This window comes from Rhinoraja longicauda, chromosome 12 (genome assembly GCF_053455715.1).
Source record: "Rhinoraja longicauda isolate Sanriku21f chromosome 12, sRhiLon1.1, whole genome shotgun sequence".
NCBI classification, from domain to species: Eukaryota; Metazoa; Chordata; class Chondrichthyes; order Rajiformes; family Arhynchobatidae; genus Rhinoraja; species Rhinoraja longicauda.
This window is the reverse complement of record NC_135964.1, coordinates 418,515-440,061: the sequence shown is the minus strand read 5'-3', so window position 1 is coordinate 440,061 and position 21,547 is coordinate 418,515. Positions and strand designations below refer to the sequence as shown.

The 21,547-nt window shown below is 45.2% G+C and overlaps 2 protein-coding genes across 5 annotated transcripts in view; both read right to left on the bottom strand.

Moving 5' to 3' along the window:
- LOC144598652 (uncharacterized) overlaps nt 1-612 on the bottom strand; it is a 37,525-nt gene extending 36,913 nt beyond the window's left edge. For 2 of the 3 annotated variants that reach the window (XR_013547886.1, XM_078408862.1), the window contains exon 1: nt 273-611. Coding sequence is in view for 2 of the 3 variants with exons in the window: in XM_078408862.1 (XP_078264988.1) it covers nt 273-569 (297 nt within the window). In the remaining variant the exon portion in view is untranslated. Of the gene's footprint in view, nt 1-272 lie in introns of all 3 variants that reach the window. The other variant, XM_078408863.1, reaches the window with a different exon arrangement.
- A 10,081-nt stretch (nt 613-10,693) lies between these two features.
- The window catches only part of LOC144598651 (glycerol kinase), a 94,321-nt gene continuing 83,467 nt past the window's right edge, over nt 10,694-21,547 (bottom strand). For both annotated transcript variants that reach the window (XM_078408859.1, XM_078408861.1), the window contains 2 exons: nt 21,011-21,091; nt 10,694-14,642 (listed from right to left, as the gene is read on the bottom strand). In XM_078408859.1, the coding sequence (XP_078264985.1) occupies nt 14,632-14,642; nt 21,011-21,091 (92 nt within the window). In that variant the 3' untranslated portion in view covers nt 10,694-14,631. The remainder of the gene's footprint in view (nt 14,643-21,010; nt 21,092-21,547) is intronic.

The following is a 21,547-nucleotide window of genomic DNA, read 5'->3' as shown; positions in this document are numbered from 1 at the left end:
CTGTTATTAGGCAACTGAATGGTCCTCTCATCAGGTAGAGTACTCCCACCTACCTCATTGGAGACCTTTGCACTATCTTTAATTGGATGTTATTGGACTTTATCTTGCACTAACCTGTATCTGTACACTGTGGATGGCTTGATTGTAATCATGTGGAGTATAGATGGAATCAATGGAAGGGACTCCATCATCTCCATTAATGGAAGGGATGTTGGTTTGCGTGAAGGACTGTTTCTGTAAGGAACAGTTTCTGCAAAGGACTCAATGCTCACCTCAGATATATCAGTGGTCTCCTGCCTGTTTGAATTGCTGGGATCTGCACCATATCTTGGTTCATCAGACCTCACGCTTCTGCTGTCCACTGGTACAGAGGAGGCGGAAGATCGCAATGTACTGGACGACACTATGGAAGAGGTGCTGGATTCTGTCCTCACGGACTTGGTAGTCATTGACTGACTGAGGTTCTCACTGGAAGGCAGAGGCTGCAACTGACAAGTTTCTTTGTGCTTTCCCATGTGGAGAGGTTCTGACTGCGATTCCCCGGGGCCGCTAAAACTTGTGCAGGACATCGTTCCATTTGGGGCATCAGGAACTTGTTCATGATCCGCAGGCGCGGTGTCTCCAGGATCAATAAACGAGCGATACCCGCAAGAGGATTTACCGTCCAGCTCGTCACCAATAACATCCTCCACAATGTCTCCGTCAGCTTGTAACTGCCCTGCATCCGCGCGTTCCCCACCACCGCCTTTGTGTATACAGGGCAAGCTTGATGGATGATCAGGGCAAGCTTGATGGACTCCTTCTGCACTGCCAGGAAAAGATTCATCTTGCACTGCATGAAAACGGTGCAACGGAGAGACGTCGTCCACCGGAGCGCTCTGCCAGGTTTCCATGGTGTCCACCGGTTGCTCCACCTTCTCTGGGCCGCATTGAGACTGATGGTCCCAACTTGCTCTGGGGCTGATGCGCTTGTTGCCGCCATTCCCATTGCCAGCTCCGCCAGCGCTTTCGAGGGACTCGGTTCTCCTACCAGTTTGTGACTTTCGATTTGCGTGATATTGCAAAATCTTTCTGGGGGTGTCACTGGCGATCCTCGGAGATTGTCCAGATGGGGTTCGAATGACTTGTGGGGAAAGGGAGGTGATTTCCACCACCTCTTGAGCGGCTACTCTCTGGGTTGCTGCCATCTTCAGATCTGATGGTCATCAAACCGTCTAGAAGGTTCTTCTAAAATGTGAAAGGAGACATTTAGATTTGTCTGCACGTCATGCAAACATAAAATCATATTTTTAAGCTCGTGTCTCAAGAAGGGTTCCGACCGGAGCCGTCACCTATTACTTTTCTCCAGAGATGCTGCCTGATCCGCTGAGTTACTCCAGCATTTTGGGTCTCTCTTTGGTATAAACCAGCATCTGTAGTTCCTTCCTACACATAATTAGTGATTATTAACGGATACAAAAAATGAATGAGCATTAGGAAAATGTTCATGTTTCTTTTGCCATTTGTAGGAAATACTTAAATCATTAATGATGAAAAACACAAAACCAATGTATTCTAGCAAAGTGTCTGTTAGAGATATTCAATATCTCACTCATTTTTTTAACCTCATCTTATTTCAGTTGCATGGGTGGGGAGTAGGGAGGGGGAGGAGAAAGAGCAAAGCAGCAAGGCAGGCAGTTCTGGGTGATACAAGGAACTGCAGATGCTGGTTTACAAAAAGAAGACACAAAATGCTGGAGTGACTGCGGGTCAGGCAGCGTCTCTGGAGAACATGGATAGGTAATGTATCAGAAGTCTGAAGGAGGAGTCCAACCCTAAATGTCACAAATCCATGCTATCTGGCCCCTTGACTTACTCCAGCACTTTGCGTCTTTTTGAAAACTTATCAATATGATGCACTCACCTGCCTGGCCCGCTGAATAACTCCAGCATTCAGCCTTTTGTGTAAACCAGCATCTGCGGTTCCTTGTTTCTACTTCTTGGTTTACAAGTCGGCATGTCTCTTTTTTTGCAGAGAAGGAATGGGTCACGCCCAGAAACGTCACCCATTCCTGTTCTCCAGAGATGCTGCCTGACGCGCTGCATTTTGTGTCTATCTTTATCATTCATATCTCCTTGCGTGCTATCTGACATCCAGAGACCTATGACGTTAACATTTTAAACATCCACTCTCTCTTCACTCTTCAATTGGGGGAAATTCCACGAGGTATCTGGTGCCGAAGAGCAAGACAGTGAAACGGCTTCACTCGCTCTAGCTTCACTATACCGGGAAGGAGGTATCGGAGCCTGAAAACGGTAACATGCAGGTTCTTCCCCACAACCACCCCCGACACTACACTCCCAAAAGGGCTCAGAACTATATAGACTCGGGGACATCATTTTCGCACTATTATTGGCTATTTATTTATTTATTTGTTTGTTTTATGTGTTTGTTTTTGTTTATTACGCCTTTTACAGTGTACTATGCTTACATATCTGTTATGCTGCTGGAAGTAACAATGTCATTATTCCGTTTAGGGATATATGACAATGATGAATCCAATGATACTTTATGTCACATGTACCTTGTGGACAGTGAAATGCTTTGTGTTGCATACATAGAAATATAGAAAAATAGGTGCAGGAGTAGGCCATTCAAGCCAGCACCGCCATTCAATATGATCATGACTGATCATGTAAAATCAGTCCCCCTTTCCTGCTTTCCCCCCCATATCCCTCGATTCCTTTAGCCCAAAGAGCTGTATATCTAACTCTGGTAAGGGGAGGGAGGTTTCGGGGGGGATGTGAGAAAGAACTTTTTCACCCAGAGGGTGGTTGGAGTCTGGAACTCACTGCCTGGGGTGGTGGTGGAGGCGGGAACACTCACAACGTTTAAGAGGCATTTGGATGGGCACTTGAAATGCTACAACATTCAGGGCTACGGTCCAAATGCGGGGAAATGGGATTAAAATTAGACTGTTTGGTAACGGGCGGCACGGACACGATGGGCCGAAGGGCCTCTTTCTGTGCTGTAGGACTCTATGACTCTCTTGAAAACGTCCAGTGAATTGGCCTTCACTGCCTTCTGTGGCAGAGAATTCCACAGATTCACAACTCCCTGGGTGAAGAAGTTTTTCCTCATCTCAGTCGTAAATGGCCGATCCCTATTCTTGAACTGTGAGCCCTGGATCTGGACTCCCCCAACATCGGGAACATTTTTCCTGCATCTAGCCTGTCCAATCCTTTAAGATTTTTTAATGTTTCTATAAGATCGCCTCTCATCCTTCTAAATTCCGGTGAATACAGTCGACCCATTCTTTTATCATATGTCAGTCCCGCCATCCCGGGAATTAACCTGGTGAACCTACGCTGCACTCCCTCAAAAGCAATAATGTCCTTCCTCAAATTAGGAGATCAAAATTGTACACAATACTCCAGGTGCAGTCTCACCAGGGCCCTGTACAACTGTAGGAGGATCTCCTTGCTCCTAAACTAAAATCCTCTTGCAAGGAAGGTCAACATACCATTAGCTGTCTTTACTGCCTGCTTACTTTCAGTGACTGATGTACAAGCACACCCAGGTCTTGTTGCACATTACCTTGTTCAAATTTAACACCATTCAGATAATAATTTGCCTTCCTATTCTTGCCACCAAAGTGGATAACCTCACATTTATCCATATTATACTGCATCTGCCCACTCACCCAACCTATCCAAGTCACCCTGCAGCCTCCCAGGATCTCACACTGCCACCCAGCTTTATGTCATCGCAAACCCGGTGAAACGACGTCGCAGACCTCACCTGGGCAGTACACAGTGTCGCAACGTTTTGGCGCCGACAAAGTTTTAAACGTTCACCGACCAGTCCTACAAAACCTTCTGGACATCTCAATCCCATCACCGATCGTCTCAGTGACCCGGTATCGGACCCCAAGGCCCAGTCTCTAACATTCTCAAGTTTAAACAAAAATGAACTTACCTTAGATGTTCCTGTCCCAAGTGCAGCGTTCAGTTTGAAGAATTATATATTATTGGCGGAACGCGCTCTTGTGCACAATGCGTTGTTACCTGTTGTTGCCGGGGTTACAGCGCTGTAATAGACCATTCGGCCCTCCCTCTCCCCTCTGAGTACCTGTGCCTTCAGTCAAAGTCAACGGCCATGAAGCTCCACTCCCCTAAATTCTGTTCTCAGTTACACTGAACACAGCCTCGGTTCGTTGTTAACTTTTCATCCGCTTTAAAGTTTCTGTGGGCAACAGAGTATTACAAACAAGTTGCAGGTTTGAACTTGTCTGCTCACGGAACCGCGCGATGAGCCTGTTATTGAACGGTAGCTCCATTCAGTCATTGCATCCAGATTGACAAGCAAATCTTTGCGACCTTATCTTTTAAAATAAGCTGAATTGCACGTGAAACAAAGATTTGAACCTGAACGTTATTTTATGCAATCTTAAACCGGTCTATATAATTGTCCGGCATTACAACTGTTTAGTATGTGTGTGTGTGTGCGTGCATTATTATATCTGATTCCAACATCATTTCGCTGAACACCTCCGCTCAGTCCGCCCAAACCTACCTGATCTGCCGGTTGCTAAACACTAACTCCCCCTCCCATTCCCACACTGACCTTTCTGTCCCGGGCCTCTTCCACTGTCAGTGTGAGACCCAGCGGTTTGCACCTCAGCAGTATGAACATTGATTACTCACTTCAAGTTTCCCTTGCTTTCCCTCTCTCTCCATCCCTCCCCCTTTCCAGTTCTCCGACCAGTCTTACTCCAACTACATTTTATCTCTATTTACCTTCTCCCAGCTAACAATCATACATGAAAGAAAATAACAGCAGATGCTGGTACAAATCGAAGGTATTTATTCACAAAATGCTGGAGTAACTCAGCAGGTCAGGCAGCGTCTCATGAGAGAAAGAATGGATGACGTTTCGGATCGAGACCCTTCTTCAGACTGATGTCAGGGGGGCGGGACAAAGGAAGGATATAGGTGGAGACAGGAAGATAGAGGGAGAACTGGGGAGGGGAAGAGAGGGACAGAGGAACTATCTAAAACCCATCCCCTCCTCTTTCTGCGTTCCACAGAGACCGTTCCCTCCGTAACTCCCTGTCCACTCGTCCCTTCCTACCCAAACCACCCCATCCCCGGGCACTTTCCCCTGCAACCGCAGGAGATGCAACACCTGTCCCTTTACCTCCCCCCTCAACTCCATCCAAGGACCCAAACAGTCTTTCCAGGTGAGACCTGCACCTCCTCCAACCTCATCTATTGCATCCGCTGCTCTAGATGTCAACTTCTTTACATCGGCGAAACCAAACGCAGGCTCGGCGATCACTTCGCTCAACACCTGCGCTCTGTCCGCCTTAACCAACATGATCTCCCAGTGGCTGAGCACTTCAACTCCCCCTCCCATTCCCAGTCTGACTTTTCTGTCATGGGCCTCCTCCAGTGCCATAGTGAGGCCCACCGGAAATTGGAGGAACAGCACCTTATATTTCGCTTGGGCAGCTTGCAGCCCAGTGGTATGAACATTGACTTCTCCAACTTTAGATAGTTCCTCTGTCCCTCTCTTCCCCTCCCCTTCCCAGATCTCCCTCTATCTTCCTGTCTCCACCTATATCCTTCCTTTGTCCCGTCCCCCTGACATCAGTCTGAAGAAGGGTCTCGACCCGAAACGTCACCCATTCCTTCTCTCCTGAGATGCTGCCTGACCTGCAGAGTTACTCCAGCATTTTGTGAATAAATACCTTCGATTTGTACCAGCATCTGCAGTTATTTTCTTACACTAAAGTTGGAGAAGTCAATGTTCATACCGCTGGGCTGCAAGCTGCCCAAGCGAAATATGAGGTGCTGTTCCTCCAATTTCTGGTGAGCCTCACTATGGCACTGGAGGAGGCCCATGACAGATACAGTCCCAGTCTGACCTTTCTGTCATGGGCCTCCTCCAATGCCATAGTGAGGCCTCCACCCATAAACTTCCATTGTCCTGCCCCCCTGACATCAGTCTGAAGAAGGGTCTCGACCCGAAACGTCATCCATTCCCTCTCTCCTGAGATGCTGCCTGACCTGCTGAGTTACTCCAGCATTTTGTGAATAAATAACAATCATACATTCTACATTGTCCTTGGTCTCCATTCCATGAGTCCTATTTTCACACCTTGCACTTCCTTATCCCCTGACATCAGCCTGAAGAGTCTCGACCCGAAACTTCACCCATTCCCTCTCTACAGTGAAGCTGCTGTTGTTGCTCCAGCATTTTGTGTCTATCTTCGTGGCTGAAATTATGTTGGAATCAGATATAATAATTTCACACACACACTCACACATATTAAGCAGTTGCATTGCCGCACTATATGTCTGGTTAATCAGTCAATATCCTCATTCGTCTAGATATTCGTGTTGACCAGTTAGTCTGACATCAGTGGTGGGGAAGATGCTGGAGTCAATTATAAACGACGAAATTGCGGACCATTTGGATAGCAGTAACAGGATCGTTCCGAGTCAGCATGGATTTACAAATGCTTGACTAATCTTCTGGGTTTTTTTGAGGATGTAACTAGGAAAATGGACAGGGGAGAGCCGGTGAATGTAGTGTACCTTGACTTTGAGAAAGCCTTTGACAAGGTCCCACATAGGAGATTAGTGGGCAAAATTACAGCACATGGTATTGGGGGTAGGGTACTGACATGGATAGAATATTGGTTGGCAGACAGAAAGCAAAGAGTGGGGATAAATGGGTCCCTTTCAGAATGGCAGGCAGTGTCTAGTGGGGTACCGCAAGGCTCAGTGCTGGGACCGCAGTTATTTACAATATACATTAATGACTTGGATGAAGGGATTAAAAGTACCATTAGCAAATTTGCAGATGACACAAAGCTGGGTGGCAGTGTGAACTGCGAGGAAGATGCTATGAGGTTGCAGGGTGACTTGGACAGGTTCATGTACTCAGGATATTCGTGTCCAGCTAACTTTCTGAACCAAGTGTCAGCATAAAAGCATAAGCTTTGTCAGAATCCTAAAGTGCATTAAAGCAGTAAACTTATGCTGGTAATGCATCTCCAAGTTTCTTCAAGATGTTCATCACTGTGTTGTAAATAATCCGGGAATGATCAGCCATGATCACATGGTGGTGCTGGCTCGAAGGGCCGAATGACCTCGTCCTGCACCTATTGTAAAAAAAAGAATGTAAAGTTGAAGGCCTAAAGGCGCCGACATCTCGCCCAGCAAACACTCCAACAAATCTAACACTTCCCTCGCCCCAACAACCAGCCTTCAAACCTTGCTCCCACCCCTCAGTAGTTCCCACTGCCACCGCCTCTTTCACACAGCCATTATGGCGACTGTGTTCAGGCAATATCTCCGACTTCATTGCCGCCCGCGTGATAAAATAAATCCAAGGTATTGCTCGGCAGGATTTGTTTCTTCTTAAACACAAAGTGCTAGAGGAACTCAGGGGGTCAGGCAGCCACGGTGGAGGGAATAGACAGACGATGTTTCGGGTCTGAAGAAAAGTCCCGTCCCCAAACATTGTCTACCCATTCCCTCCACATCTCTCTCCAGATTCCGGGACGGCACAGCGGTAGAGTTGCTGCCTTACAGCATCAGACACCTGGGTTCAATCCCGACTACGGGTGCTGTCTGTATGGAGTTTGTATGTTCTCCCCGTGACCGGGTGGGTTTTCTCCGAGATCTTCCGTTTCCTCCTACACTCCAAAGACGTAAAGTTGGAGTACAATTGGCTTGGTATAGAAACATAGAAAATAGATGCAGGAGTAGGCCATTCGGCCCTTCGAGCCTGCACCGCCATTCAATATGATCATGGCCGATCATCCAGCTCAGTAACCTGTACATGCCTTCTCTCCATACCCCCTGATCCCTTTAGCCACAAGGGCCACATCTAACTCCCTCTTAAATATAACCAATGAACTGGCCTCAACTACCTTCTGTGGCAGAGAATTCCACAGACTCACCACTGTGTGAAGAAATGTTTTCTCATCTCGGTCCTAAAAGACTTCCCCCTTATCCTTAAGCTGTGACCCCTGGTTCTGGACTCCCCCAACATCGGGAACAATCTTCCCGCATCTAGCCTCTCCAACCCCTTAAGAATTTTATATGTTTCTATAAGATCCCCCCTCAGTCTTCTAAATTCCAGCAAGTACAAGCCTAGTCTATCCAGTCTTTCTTCATATGAAAGTCCCGCCATCCCAGGGATCAATCTGGTGAACCTTCTCTGTACTCCCTCTAAGGCAAGAACGTCTTTCCTCAGATTAGGAGACCAAAACTGCACACAATACTCCAGGTGCGGTCTCACCAATGCCCTGTACAACTGCAGTAGAACCTCCCTGCTCCTAAACTCAAATCCTCTTGCTATGAATTCCAACATACCATTCGCTTTCTTCACTGCCGGCTGCACTTATACGCTTGCTTTCAATGACTGGTGCACCATGACACCCAAGTCACGTTGCATCTCCCCTTTTCCTAATTGGTCACCATTCAGGTAATACTCTGCTTTCCTGTTCTTGCCGCCAAAGTGGATAACCTCACATTTATCCACATTATATTGCATCTGCCATGCATTTGCCCACTTGCCTAATCTATCCAAGTCACTCTGCAGCCTCCTTGCATCCTCCTCGCAGCTAACACTGCCACCCAGCTTCGTGTCATCCGCAAACTTAGAGATGTTGCATTCAATTCCCTCGTCCAAATCATTAATATACACTGTAAATAACTGGGGTCCCAGCACTGAGCCTTGCGGTACCCCACTAGTCACTGCCTGCCATTCCGAAAAGGACCCGTTTATTCCTACTCTTTGCTTCCTGTCCGCCAATCAATTTTCTATCCACCTCAACACTGAACCCTCAATACCGTGTGCTTTAAGTTTGTACACCAATCTCCTATGTGGGACCTTGTCGAAGGCCTTCTGAAAGTCCAGATACAACACATCGACTGGTTCTCCCTTATCCACTCTACTAGTTACATCCTCGAAAAATTCTATAAGATTCGTCAGACATGATTTGCCTTTTGTAAATCCATGCTGACTTTGTCCGATGATTTCACCACTGTCCAAATGTGATGCTATCACATCTTTAATAACTGACTCTAGCATTTTCCCCACTACCGATGTTAGGCTAACTGGTCTATAATTCCCCGTTTTCTCTCTCCAAATAGAAATTAGCCGCAGCTTGTGTAGGATAGTGTTAATGTGCAGGAATCACTGGTTAGTGCAGACTCGGTGGGCTGACGGGCCTGTTTCCATGCTGTATCTCTAAACTAAAAGTGTGCCAAGGTATAGGGGGATTGCACGTAAGGTGGTGACGCACGGAGTCGCTCAAGCCATCTGGAGGACATGGCAGCTTCCAGCATACACTAGTAACGCATGCAACACCTACATTCTTACCTTGCCAAAAGGCCAATTCTTGTGCTGTAAAAAATGAGGCAGAATGTGGGGGATCCGGCGGAGGAAGAGGAACTGGGAGAAGGGCTGCCAAGCCCGCGGACACAAGGAGCAGCTGGGAAAATGTCTGGACAGCCGGCGGGAGAAGGGGAAACATGGCTGGGAAGGGAGCCAGGAGAGCAAGGCTGAGAAGCAGAGGGCCGCCGACCGGGGGAGAAGAGAAGGAAAGGACGGGGTTGAGCGAGTTGGGAGAGGAGCAGTGGGAAGAACCTGAGCCAAGGGGCTGGAGGGTCTACAGGGGCAGAAGCAGCGAGGGCTGGAGGTCGGTGACCCGCAGGGGCCTGAGGGCGATGGGCCCAGGGAGCCATGCTCGACGGCCTTGGAGGAGGAGGAAGAGCGGAGTGTCCAGCCTGGAGAGGAGGAGGAAGAGCAGCCGGGAGAGGTCGAGCAGCAGCGGGAGCTGTGCCGGGCACTGGGAGCTGAGGCTATATGTGGAGCACCAGGCCACGGCTCTGCTCGGCGGCCCCAGCCTCCAGGTGTTGAGCGCCAGGCAACTGCAAGCGGATCCTGGCTGGCGGAGATGGCAAGCGGGGAGAAAGACTGGAGGACCAGCAGGAGCGGCCGAAGTGCCGCAGGAAGCGAGGCGCGGAGCAGGGGCGCTGAGCCTGGAGGAGCGGGGAGGTGTGGCGGGATCCTCGGAGCGCCGGGAGGGTGATGGGTGAAGACAGGTGATGCCGAGCTGCAGCAAAGTGCAGCCACAACATTCAAATGCAACACCCTCTCTTTAGGACTGGCGAACTGTTCTCCACAACAGAAGTCGTTCCAAACATAAAATAGAAGAAAAGGACGAAGCAAAGACACTGCACTGAAAGCCAAGTGATTGCCTACAGTACAAGGCGTGCACTCCAGTAGGCAAGTAGAGCAAGTATACTATCCCCATGTATAAGCATAATCCCCTGGTTAGTACAGAATGTATAGAACAGCCGACTGAGTCAATGTTCAACACGCACCATTTTACAGTTCCAGCTGGCCACAAAGGCCTGCTGGAGTCGTCACATCCATCCGATCGTCCCACAAACCGATGTCCTTCCCCAGAATCCTCTTCAGAATCCTGATTATAGTCACCAAAATACTGTGTTCATAATTTAGGATCTCAGAATGCATTACCAAGTGATGCCCTGATCCAAAGTAGAAATCAAAATGGGCCAATTTCACTTTCACAGGAACATGAACCTTGACAGCCTCAGAGAAAACAGCGACAATCAACTGGCACCAAAATGGAAGGAGTTTGTTTATTTTGAAACATGCATTTGACGAGATATTGCTGAAAACTGACAACCTGCCTTATTTTATATTACCATTCCAAAATAGTAAACGAACAAAAAAATAGCAGGATAATAAGCAGGATCAATTTCAGCAGGCAGCTCCCGTTCTTTAACGGTGTGCAGATACAGGACAGATACAGAAAAACTGAAAAGCTAATTTTCTGCTGACTGGACAAATTGGAATTAATGGCAAAGTTGACCCAACATGTGAGACACAAATGGGAATAGAAGTTGTCAATTGGCAACTACAGCAGTGGTATCCGGCTTGCTCCTCACATCCCCTGCTGCCCAGGTTAGCTCCTGTACCATTCTTCCTGTGATTGCTTGGTTTCATATCATATCATATCATATATATACAGCCGGAAACAGGCCTTTTCGGCCCACCAAGTCCGTGCTGCCCAGCGATCCCCGTACATTAACACTATCCTACACCCACTAGGGACAATTTTTACATTTACCCAGCCAATTAACCTACATACCTGTACGTCTCAAAGATGTGTCGGGTTCTAAGCTCTGAGGCCACTATAAATTTCCATTGTGTGAAGAAAGTGAGTGGTAGAATCTGGGAAGAATTGTGTAGGGGTCACAGTTTAGTATTAGCGTGAATTAGCAAGAATAAATCGACATGGGGAGGGGGAAGAAGAAGCCGAAGGAACAAAGAAGGACCCGGCCTGAGGGGGGCCGCCGTGAACAGAGGGGGACCATTGGGGACTACATTGAATACTTGTAACTTTGTCGGCGCCCTATAGGTGGTGACTCTTTGCATACTTTGTGCATGTTTTGCGAAACAAAGAATATCACTGTCATGTGTCACATGTCATGATAAAGTATCAATGAATCAATCGAATGGCTGTTTGGCAGAGACTCCATGGGCCCAACAGCTTGTTATAAATGGGTGAGGTTTTTGTTCCAGAAAATAAATAAATGCCAAAATAGATAAAAGTAGAGACCAATAAACCATGTGGCAACTGGGATGCAGATGCACTTTAAGATAAATTTCAATATTATTTAGTGTAAATATGCTTCAGTGTGATAAAGAACATTTAAGATAACTATCAAGAACAACATGTACAAACACAGCACTAAAAGTGGGAACATGTAGGCTGATGCATGTACCTTTATTGAATTATTCATTGATACAAGTTTCAAAATACATGCACAAAGAAACCAGCATTTCATAAAATTCTTGACTTAATTGAAATCTGATTTTCCTCTTAGAAACTTGGTTTCTCCAATTTTGAAGCACTGAGAAAAGGTAATTGTCACAATAACTGTTTTGCCTGGATAAGTCAGTTTTAAATCAACCAGCACCATACTTATTCTCTTGAATAGCTTTCACCTGTGCTAAAGGTGTGCACCAGTTGAGGATAGTCTGAATACCAGCTGCTTCTACTTGAGTGAGGAAACTCAACTGCCCACTGCCAGTGCATGCGTTAGTCACTGACAGGAAAGGAAATGTACCGCTGCAGATTTCTCAACGTACGGTTCTCACTTCTTCCTTTTCACTGGGGTTGTGAGAACTCAACTCACATTTTGCACCAAAATATTTGTGAACAGCAATTGGATAATCATTATATATTCTCAATCAATTGGATGCGGAGAGGATGTTTCCACTAGTGGAAGAGTCTAGGACCAGAGGCCATAGCCTCAGACTAAAAGGAGATGAGGAGGGATTTATTTAGTCAGAGGGCGGTGAATCTGTGGAATTCATTGCCACAGAAGACTGTGGAGGCCATCAATGGATATTTTTAAGGCGGAGATTGACAGATTCTTGATTAGTATGGGTGTCAGGGATTATGGGAAGAAGGCAGGAGAATGGGGTTGAGAAGGAGAGAGAGATCAGCCACGATTGAATGGCAGAGTAGACATGATGGGCCAAAAGGCCTAATTCTGCTCCTATAACTTATGAACTATATCCCGATACACAGCAACATTCAAAGGTTAATAGTGAATTTGTTCTCTGGAATTGACAAGTGCACGGAAACCTCCTTGAATATACTGAGCATTTTGTTGAGCTACAAGGACTCAAGGAGCATTGTGCCAACTGGAAGTGTAACAGACTTCAGTGTTGACTAACTGTTGATGCTAAACCTGTTCAGTTATAACGCTTTGATTAAAAAGCTATCTCTGACCCACATAGGATAATTGTCTTTGTTGGGGAACAAAACAGCAATACAGAAGGTTGAAGGGTTTTACAATTTTGCAGAGGATTTTGCTCTGTAAGAAAAACTCGAGTTGCCTTTAATCTTTCACTAAAATGGGTGGTCAGAGATATTTATTGGGTAATCACCACAGGGTTCTTTGTATCATAAAACAGGTTTGGTGCTACAATTGTTCCAGGTAATTGCAATGGCTTATCAGCTTCTTGTGTTCTCACTGTATACATTTTTTTAATGATATTTCAGATAACTTTTCATTGCATCAAATTACAATTGGTGCTTCTACTGTGATGAACTGAAAGAATTAATGGTGCCAAACCAATTATAGCCCATATCCGAAAGATAGACAGAAAATGCTGGAGTATCTCAGAGGGTCAGGCAGCATGGAGCGGATCTGGACAGGTGACGTTTCGGGTTTTGACCCTTTTTCAGATTGATTATAAGGGGAGTGGGAGGAACTGGATGCAAGAAAAAACCAGGACAAATCAGGGCCAGCAACAGGTGACTGCAGGCAGAGTGGTTTCCCTGATAGGTCTTTTCTTGCTTCCAGTCACCCATCCTGCTTACTATTAGTCAGAAGAATGGCCCCAACACGAAATGTCACCTACCATTTTTACAGAAGTGCTGCCTGCTCCGGCATTTTGTGTCTATCTTTGGTATAAACCATCATTCCAATTCCTTTTTATTACAGCCCATTTCTTTGGTGCGATATGGCAGAATTCAAATCAGCTGATTGCATGTCTTCTACCAACTTGCCGGTATTTATTCAGAATGTTTAATAATATGTTTACTTTTGTCAGAATTTTTCTTCAGTATCCAGGCCTCAGATTACCATTCTTTTAAATTTCTGCTCCTTTTGAACAGAGTTTGATTCTACCTAAAATTGTCCTGAATAGAATACCTATTCAAAGATAATTAATTGAAAAAAAACTCAAGTTTCATTTAAAAAGTTTGGATTTCTTAATCTGTGCTGAGGTAAGTGAAAAGCGACCTGGCAAAAGTCATCCCATTCAAGTACTCGCATCTGCAATTCTGACCGCTTGAGTTGGGGTCATAGTTTGGTGTTTTAATAATATTACAACTAACTGAAATAATTTGATCCTAACATCAAAACTGATCCTGTGGATATTTTGAAGCAGCATTCTAATTCCATTGTGGATTTATGCATTTCCAAATCCTTCCCCTTGCTCAATCTGCATCTCTCTTTTGTTCCTGAGTCACTGAGTTCCTTGATGCCGTTCCCTCCTATGTTGTGTATCAATAACGGTAAGTCATTTCGGTCCGCTGTCGCCCATCTATTGTAAGAGACATTCTGTCATAAAGGGCCCCTCGCCAGGATGAGCAAGCTCATCATCTGGCATAAAACAAACTAGTGAAGAACCGTCTCTGTTTGACAGAGTGCAAAAGTGCAAGTCCCGAATTTTTAATTTTATACAGTGCGTTGAATAATTCCACTATGATATATTTTATCCTGTTTTGCAATCTAATTGTCCAAAATAATTTTTAAACTTGGTTTCTTTTCTCTATTAGATTCTGCAATTAAAGTACCAGCATCTATTTCTGCATCTCATTAATACCCGAAAAGCACTTTCAATTAATGCTTTACTTTTGATTTTCTGTATCCAAATACCAAAAGGCAAACAATTCATGAGGAAGACAGTTGACTGGAAGCTCTTAAGAACTGTAGTACTCCATGATCACCCGGAGCCACAAGATTACAAAGCACCGAATGGCATATTTTCATTCTTTTACATTATTTCTTTCAGCTTTATGAAAAATCTGCAAAGTAAACATACATTGTGAAATTACATTAATTGCATTTCTTGATCTGCCAGGAGATTGACTCATACATGTGAAAAATATCTATTGTTGTGTCGAATCCCAAGTGCTACAATTCAAATATAGGAGTCCTTGATAGAGTCCATATTGGGATTCTTCTTCAAAGGAAGAGGAGCACATACTTTATGGGACTTATCATCGACTTAAAACATCACAAAGCGTTATGCAGTCAACAACATATTTCATCAATCCAGCACATTCCACCCTTTGGTAGTTCTGAATGATAAATTTTCTGGGCTCTTACATGTTATTGCTATTAATACCCAATGCAATTTTAATTCACAGTTTAACGAAAATCATTTACACAGTGGGATAATATTTTCCAATGATCCTATTATATTTAAAGTCAGTGTGGGAAACAAATACAGATGTGGTTTAAGGCAACACAGGGGCATGTTGCAATGGGCAGGGAAAACAGGGCCCCAGTGGATGCAGGAACTAGGACCTGGCTATGTTAAAGGGATTCCTGCAATCAGTGCCCATTAAACTAAATGCCAAACCATTGGGATTTCCAAACTGGGAAAGCAGATTGCCAGAGTTTTATACTGCAGGCTAATTTAGAAAGTGCAACAGCAAGCTCTCAGAAACAACGAGATAATAGGCTTAAGATAATCTGTTTTATTCAAATGAAATATTTTCAAGCATTTATCATTAACCAGATCCTTAGAAAAATTATCCTGCTTTCAGTCAATAGAGTAACATGCCATCTAGGAAAGCAGGTTTGGTCCCTGCCTCATCAATGAGCTGGCAGATCCAGCTGGTTCTGGTTTAATGCAGTGAATTCTGTTTAAAAAAAAAACTTTTTTAGACTTTTAGAGATATAGTGTGGAAACAGGCCCTTCGGCCCACCAAGTCAATGCCAACCAGCGATCGTCCTCTACACTAGCACTATCCTACATATTAGTGACAATTTACAGAAGCCAATTAAACCTGCATGTCTTTGAAGTGTGGGAGGAAACCAAAGAAGCACCTGGAGAAACTACAGGCGGTCACAGGGAGAACATACAAAACTCCGTAGACAGCACCCGTGGTCAGGATTGAACCCAGGTCTCTGACGCTGTAAGGCAGCAACTCTACCGTTGCGCTATCTGTGGACGATGGGAAAACTCACAGGGTTCAGTGACACGTTTACCCCTTCGAGTTTAAGAGCAGCATGAATGGATAAACAGACTTTAACAAGGCCTCTGACAATGTACTGCATGGTAGGCTGCTCAGTCAGGTTAGGTCCCATAGCCAGCTGAATGCAAAATTGGCTTGAAGGAGGAGTCAGTGGGTGGTGATAGAGGGTTGTTTTTCAGACTGGACACCTGTAACAAGTGACGTGGCACCAGTGGGTCCATTGTTATTTGTCATTTACAGGAACAACATGGATGTGAATGTAGGTGGCATGGTTAGTAAGTTTGTGCATTATACTATAATCAACAGCATTGTGGACCATGAAGATGGTTATCTATGATGAGAAAATTACCATGATCAAGTGGGTTAATGGATGGGGGGAATAGCGGATGGAGTTTAATGCAAGATCCAGTTATACTTGCGTGGAGCACAGAGAAGCAGGCAGTTTAAAAATGGAGTAAAGAGTTAATTGGCTGTAAAGTTTGTGATAAAAGAAGGTGACTCATAGGTGGAGGCAGTTTAAAAAGAGCGCCAAGACCCAGGTTCAGCTAATTTACTAATCAATTTACTAATCAGCCCTAAAGTAGTTGATTAGGTAGCAGATAAATGTAAGTGCACCTGTAGCAGAGCAGCCTTGGGAGGTAAAATGCAAGTCTTTGGCGAGGAGGCTACCCTTGTTGGAACTTTGACTTGTGATTTTTGACACTGAAGAAATGGCAGGCATGTTGGTGCAGTGTTTTTCCTGCAGGATGTGGGAAGGCAGGGACACCGCTGGAGCTTCTGGGAACTACACCTACACCTGCCCTCTCACCCAGCGAGTTGTGAATTTGTGGAATTCTCTGCCACAGAAGGCAGTGGAGGCCAATTCACTGGATGAATTTAAAAGAGAGTTAGATAGAGCTCTAGGGGCTAGCGGAATCAAGGGATATGGCACGGGGTACTGATTGTAGATGATCAGCCATGATCACAATGAATGGTGGTGTTGGCTCGAAGGGCCAAATGGCCTCCTCCTGCACCTATTTTCTATGTTTCTATGAATTGTGTCCAGGTACAGCTCCTGAGTGAACATGTTAGGCAACTGGAAAAGCAGTTGGTTGATCTCAGAGCCATCCGGGAAGGCAAGAGTTTCCTGGACAGGACCTACAGTGAGGTTGTCACGCTATGGATACGGAAAGAGCAAAGGTGGCTGACTGCGAGAAAGGGCAGTACAAGTGGAGTGCAGGAGACCCCGGTGGCTGTGCCGAATGAAAACAGGTATGCCCTCTTGGGAGCTGTCGGGGCAGAAGATGCTCCCAGTCCGAACGGCGGACAGGTCGGTGACTCCAACACCAACGATGAGACTCGACGTCGGGCAGAGCCCGAGTGGTCTGTGACTCCATTGTCCGAGGTGCGGACAAGAGATCCTGCGGTGGCAGGCAAGACTCGAGGATGGTCTGTTGCCTCCCTGGTGCCAGGGTTAACGATGTCACTTCAGAACATCCTCGAGAGGGAAGGTGAACAGCCAGAAGTAGTCGTGCAGGTGGACGTAAACGACATCGGGAGGAAGTGGAAGGAGATTCTGCATTGCGAGTTTAAGGAGTTAGGAAGAAGACTGAAGAGCAGGACTTCCAGGATGGTTATTTCTGGATTGCTTCCTGTACCTCGTGCTGGTGAGGGCAGGAACAGGGAGATAGGGGATATGAATGTATGGCTGAGAGGCTGGTGCAGGGAGCAGGGATTTAGATTTATAGACCATTGGGATCTCTTCTGGGGTAGGGGTGACCTGTACAAAAGGGACGGGTTACACCTTAACTGGAGGGGGACTAGCATTCTGGCAGGCAGGTTTGTGAGTGCTACATGTGTGGGTTTAAACTAAATAGTGGGGGGAGGGGGGGGGGTTTGACAAATTGGGAATATAAAGATGGAGTTAAAGGGGAAGTGATTACAGGAAAAGTTGCAAAAGACTCCCGAATTAATGGGAAGGAAAGTTCGAGAAGGGATAAGAGAGTAAGGTGTAGAAGTTGAAGTGTTGTATTTGAATGCGTGAAGTATAAAAAATAAAGTGGATGAGCTTGAGGCTCAGTTAGATATTGGAAAGTATGATGTTGTGGGAATTACAGAGACATGGCTGCAAGAGGACCAGGGCTGGAACTAAATATTCAGGGGTATACGACCTTTCGAAAAGACAGACAGGTGGGCCGAGGGGGTGGGGTCGCTCTGTTGGTAAGGAGTGATTTTCAGTCCCTTGCAAGGGGTGACATAGAATCAGGAGATGTAGAATCAGTATGGACAGAACTGAGGAATTGTAAGGGTAAAAAGACCCTAATGGGAGTTATCTACTGGCCCCCAAACAGTAGCCTGGATATAGGGTGCAAGTTGAATCAAGAGTCAAAATTGGCATGTCGCAAAGGTAATGCTGCAGTCATTATGGGAGATTTCAACATGCAAGTAGACTAGGAAAATCAGGTTGATAATGGACCCCAAGAAAGTGAGTTTGTGGAGTGCCTCCGAGATGGATTCTTAGAGCAGCTTGTACTGGAGCCTACCAGTGAGAAGGCAATTCTGGATTTAGTGTTGTGCAATGAACCGGATTTGATAAGGGAACTCAAGATAAAAGAGCCATTAGGAGGTAGCGTTCATAATATGATGTTTTAATCTACAAATTGAGAGGGAGAAGGGAAAATCGGAAGTGTCAGTATTACAGTTGAGCAAGGGGGACTATGGAGGCATGAGAGAGGAGCTGGCCAGTGTTGACTGGAAAGAGACCCTAGCAGGGAAGACGGTGGAACAACAATGGCAGGTATTTCTGGGAATAATACAGAAGGTGCAGGATCAGTTCATTCCAAAGAGGAAGAAAGATTCTAAGGGGAGTAAGAGGCGACCATGGCTGACAAGGGAAGTCAAGGACAGTATAAAAATAAAAGAGAAGAAGTATAACATTGCAAAGATGAGCGGGAAGCCAGAGTATTGGGACTCTTTTAAAGAGCAACAGAAGATAACTAAAAAGGCAAGATGGGGAGAAAAGATGAGGTACGAAGGTAAGCTAGCCAAGAATATAAAGGAGGATAGTACAAGCTTCTTTAGGTATGTGAAGAGGAAAAAAATAATTAAGACAAATGTGGGTCCCTTGAAGACAGAAGCAGGTGAATTTATTATGGAGAACAAGGAAATGGCAGACGAGTTGAACAGGTACTTTAGATCTGTCTTCACTCAGGAAGACACAATCTCCCAGATGTACTAGTGGACAGGGGTCCTAGGGTAACGGAGGAACTGAAGGAAATTCACATTAGGCAGGAAATGGTGCTGGGTAGACTGATGGCTGATAAATCCCCAGGGCCTGATGGTCTGCATCCCAGGGTACTTAAGGAAGTGACTCTAAAAATCGTGGACACATTGGTGATCATTTTCCAATGTTCTATAGATCCTGTGGATTGGAGGGTTGCTAATGTTATCCCACTTTTTAAGAAAGGAGGGAGAGAGAAAACGGGAAATTATTAACTAGTTAGTCTGACATCAGTAGTGGGGAAGATGATACAAGGCCTTCTACGCCCGCACCTCCAGACTCAGGAACAGCTTCATCCCCAGGGCCATAGCTGCTATGAACCGTTCCTGCTGAGCCGGATGGTCACAACGCACAGTGATCCAGCACAGATCTACTTACACTTTATTCTGTTTTAAAACTGTTACAATTTGTTTCGTTGGGTTGTTTAAATTAATACTGACTAGCTAATTAAATTATTGCATCATATGGGAGGCGCATTCCCAGTCTCGTAAAATGACAATAAAGATATATGGTATTGTATTGTATTGAAAGTCAGTGGATGTAGTGTACCTGGACTTTCAGAAAGCCTTTGATAAGGTCCCACATAGGAGATTAGTGGGCAAGATTAAAACACATGGTATTGGGGTGCTGTCATGGATAGAAAATTGGTTGGCAAACAGGAAACCAAGAGTAGGGATTAACGGGTCCCTTACAGAATGGCAGGCAGTGACTAGTGGGGTACCGCAAGGCTCGGTGCAGGGACCACAGCTATTTACAATATACATTAATGACTTGGATGAACGGATTAAAAGTAACATTAGCAAATTTGCAGATGACATAAAGCTGGGTGACAGTGTAAACTGTGAGGAGGATTCTATGAGGATGCAGGGTGACTTGGATAGGTTGTGTGAGTGGGCAGATGCATGGCAGATGCAGTTTAATATGGATAAATGTGAGGTTATCCACTTTGGTGGTAAGAACAGGAAGGCAGATTGTTATCTAATGGTGTCAAGTTAGGAAATGGGGAAGTACAAAGAGATCTGGGTGTCCTTGTTCATCAGTCACTTAAAGTTAGCATGCAGGTACAGCAGGCAGTGAAGAAAGCTAATGGTATGTTGGCCTTTATGACACGAGGAGTTGAGTATAAGAGCAAAGAGGTCCTTCTGCAGTTGTACTGGGCCCTAGTGAGACTGCACCTGGAGTACTGTGTATAGTTTTTGTCTCCAAATTTGAGGAAAGACATTCTTGCTATTGAGGGAGTGCAGCGTAGGTTTACTAGGTTAATTCCCGGAATGGCAGGACTGTCGTATGTTGAAAGACTGGAGCGACTAGGCTTGTACACGCTGGAATTTGGAAGGATGAGAGGGGATCTTATTGAAACATATAAGATTATTAAGGGTTTGGACACTAGTCCAGAACTAGGGGCCACTGTTTAAGAATAAGGGGTAAGCCATTTAGAACGGAGATGAGGAAAAACTTTTTCAGTCAGAGCGTAGTAAATTTGTGGAATTCTCTGCATCAGAAGGCAGTGGAGGCCAATTTTCTGGATGCTTTCAAGAGAGAGCTAATAGAGTTCTTAATGATAGCGGAGTCAGGGGGTATGGGGAGAAGGCAGGAACGGGGTACTGATTGTGAATGATCAGCCATGAATGATCAGTCATTCGAGTGCTGGCTCGAAGGGCCGAATGGCCTACTCCTGCACCTATTGTCTATTGTCGTTTGTCAATTCACTGCACAATGAATTGGATGAATACTAGGATAAATATTTTACGCATGACAATAGTTTCAGCACTTCCTTGCAATATTTCTTACCAACCCCTTCACTCTGACCACAAAAGACCACTTTTGTGTTAGTCTTTTCTCAGACGCTCACTTTGCCATTTAATTTTATTTTCCCTGACTCTTTTGTCATCAGCCTGAAACTGGGTGGATGTTACCACTTGGTACTTACCAGACTCATTGTCATCATGCTTTGCCCAGCCCATTGATTTTTGCACAGCCAACTTCCAGCGACTAAACCGTTTGTTGCTTTCTGTGGATTCAAAAAATATATTCAGTAAATAGTTGATCAGAAAGTCTTTCACATTTTAGTGGCATTGAAGCAGTCATGCGGGTTAGCCTCATGGCATCTGTGTATGTGCACCACATATCAATGTGCCCAACATTCCCATGCCTAGGTTCCAAGACTGAAGGGTTCTGACTCGAAACGTCGCTTCTACATTCCCTCCACAGATTAACTTCCTGATTAGCTGCTTTAGTCAAGGTTTCAATTATCAACAGCATTATCAGGATTCCCAGCATAATGGCATCATCAAACATGTAGGTGGCCTCTCCAGATGCGACTTAAGTATCTAGGTATAAAGGATACAGTTCATAGAAGAAATATTGATAGGTTAAGTCAGTGGGCAATATCCTAGTGAAGAAATGTGAATGTAGGTATTGAAGTAGGTTAGTAAGTTTGTGGATTAAACTATAATCAAGTGTGAAG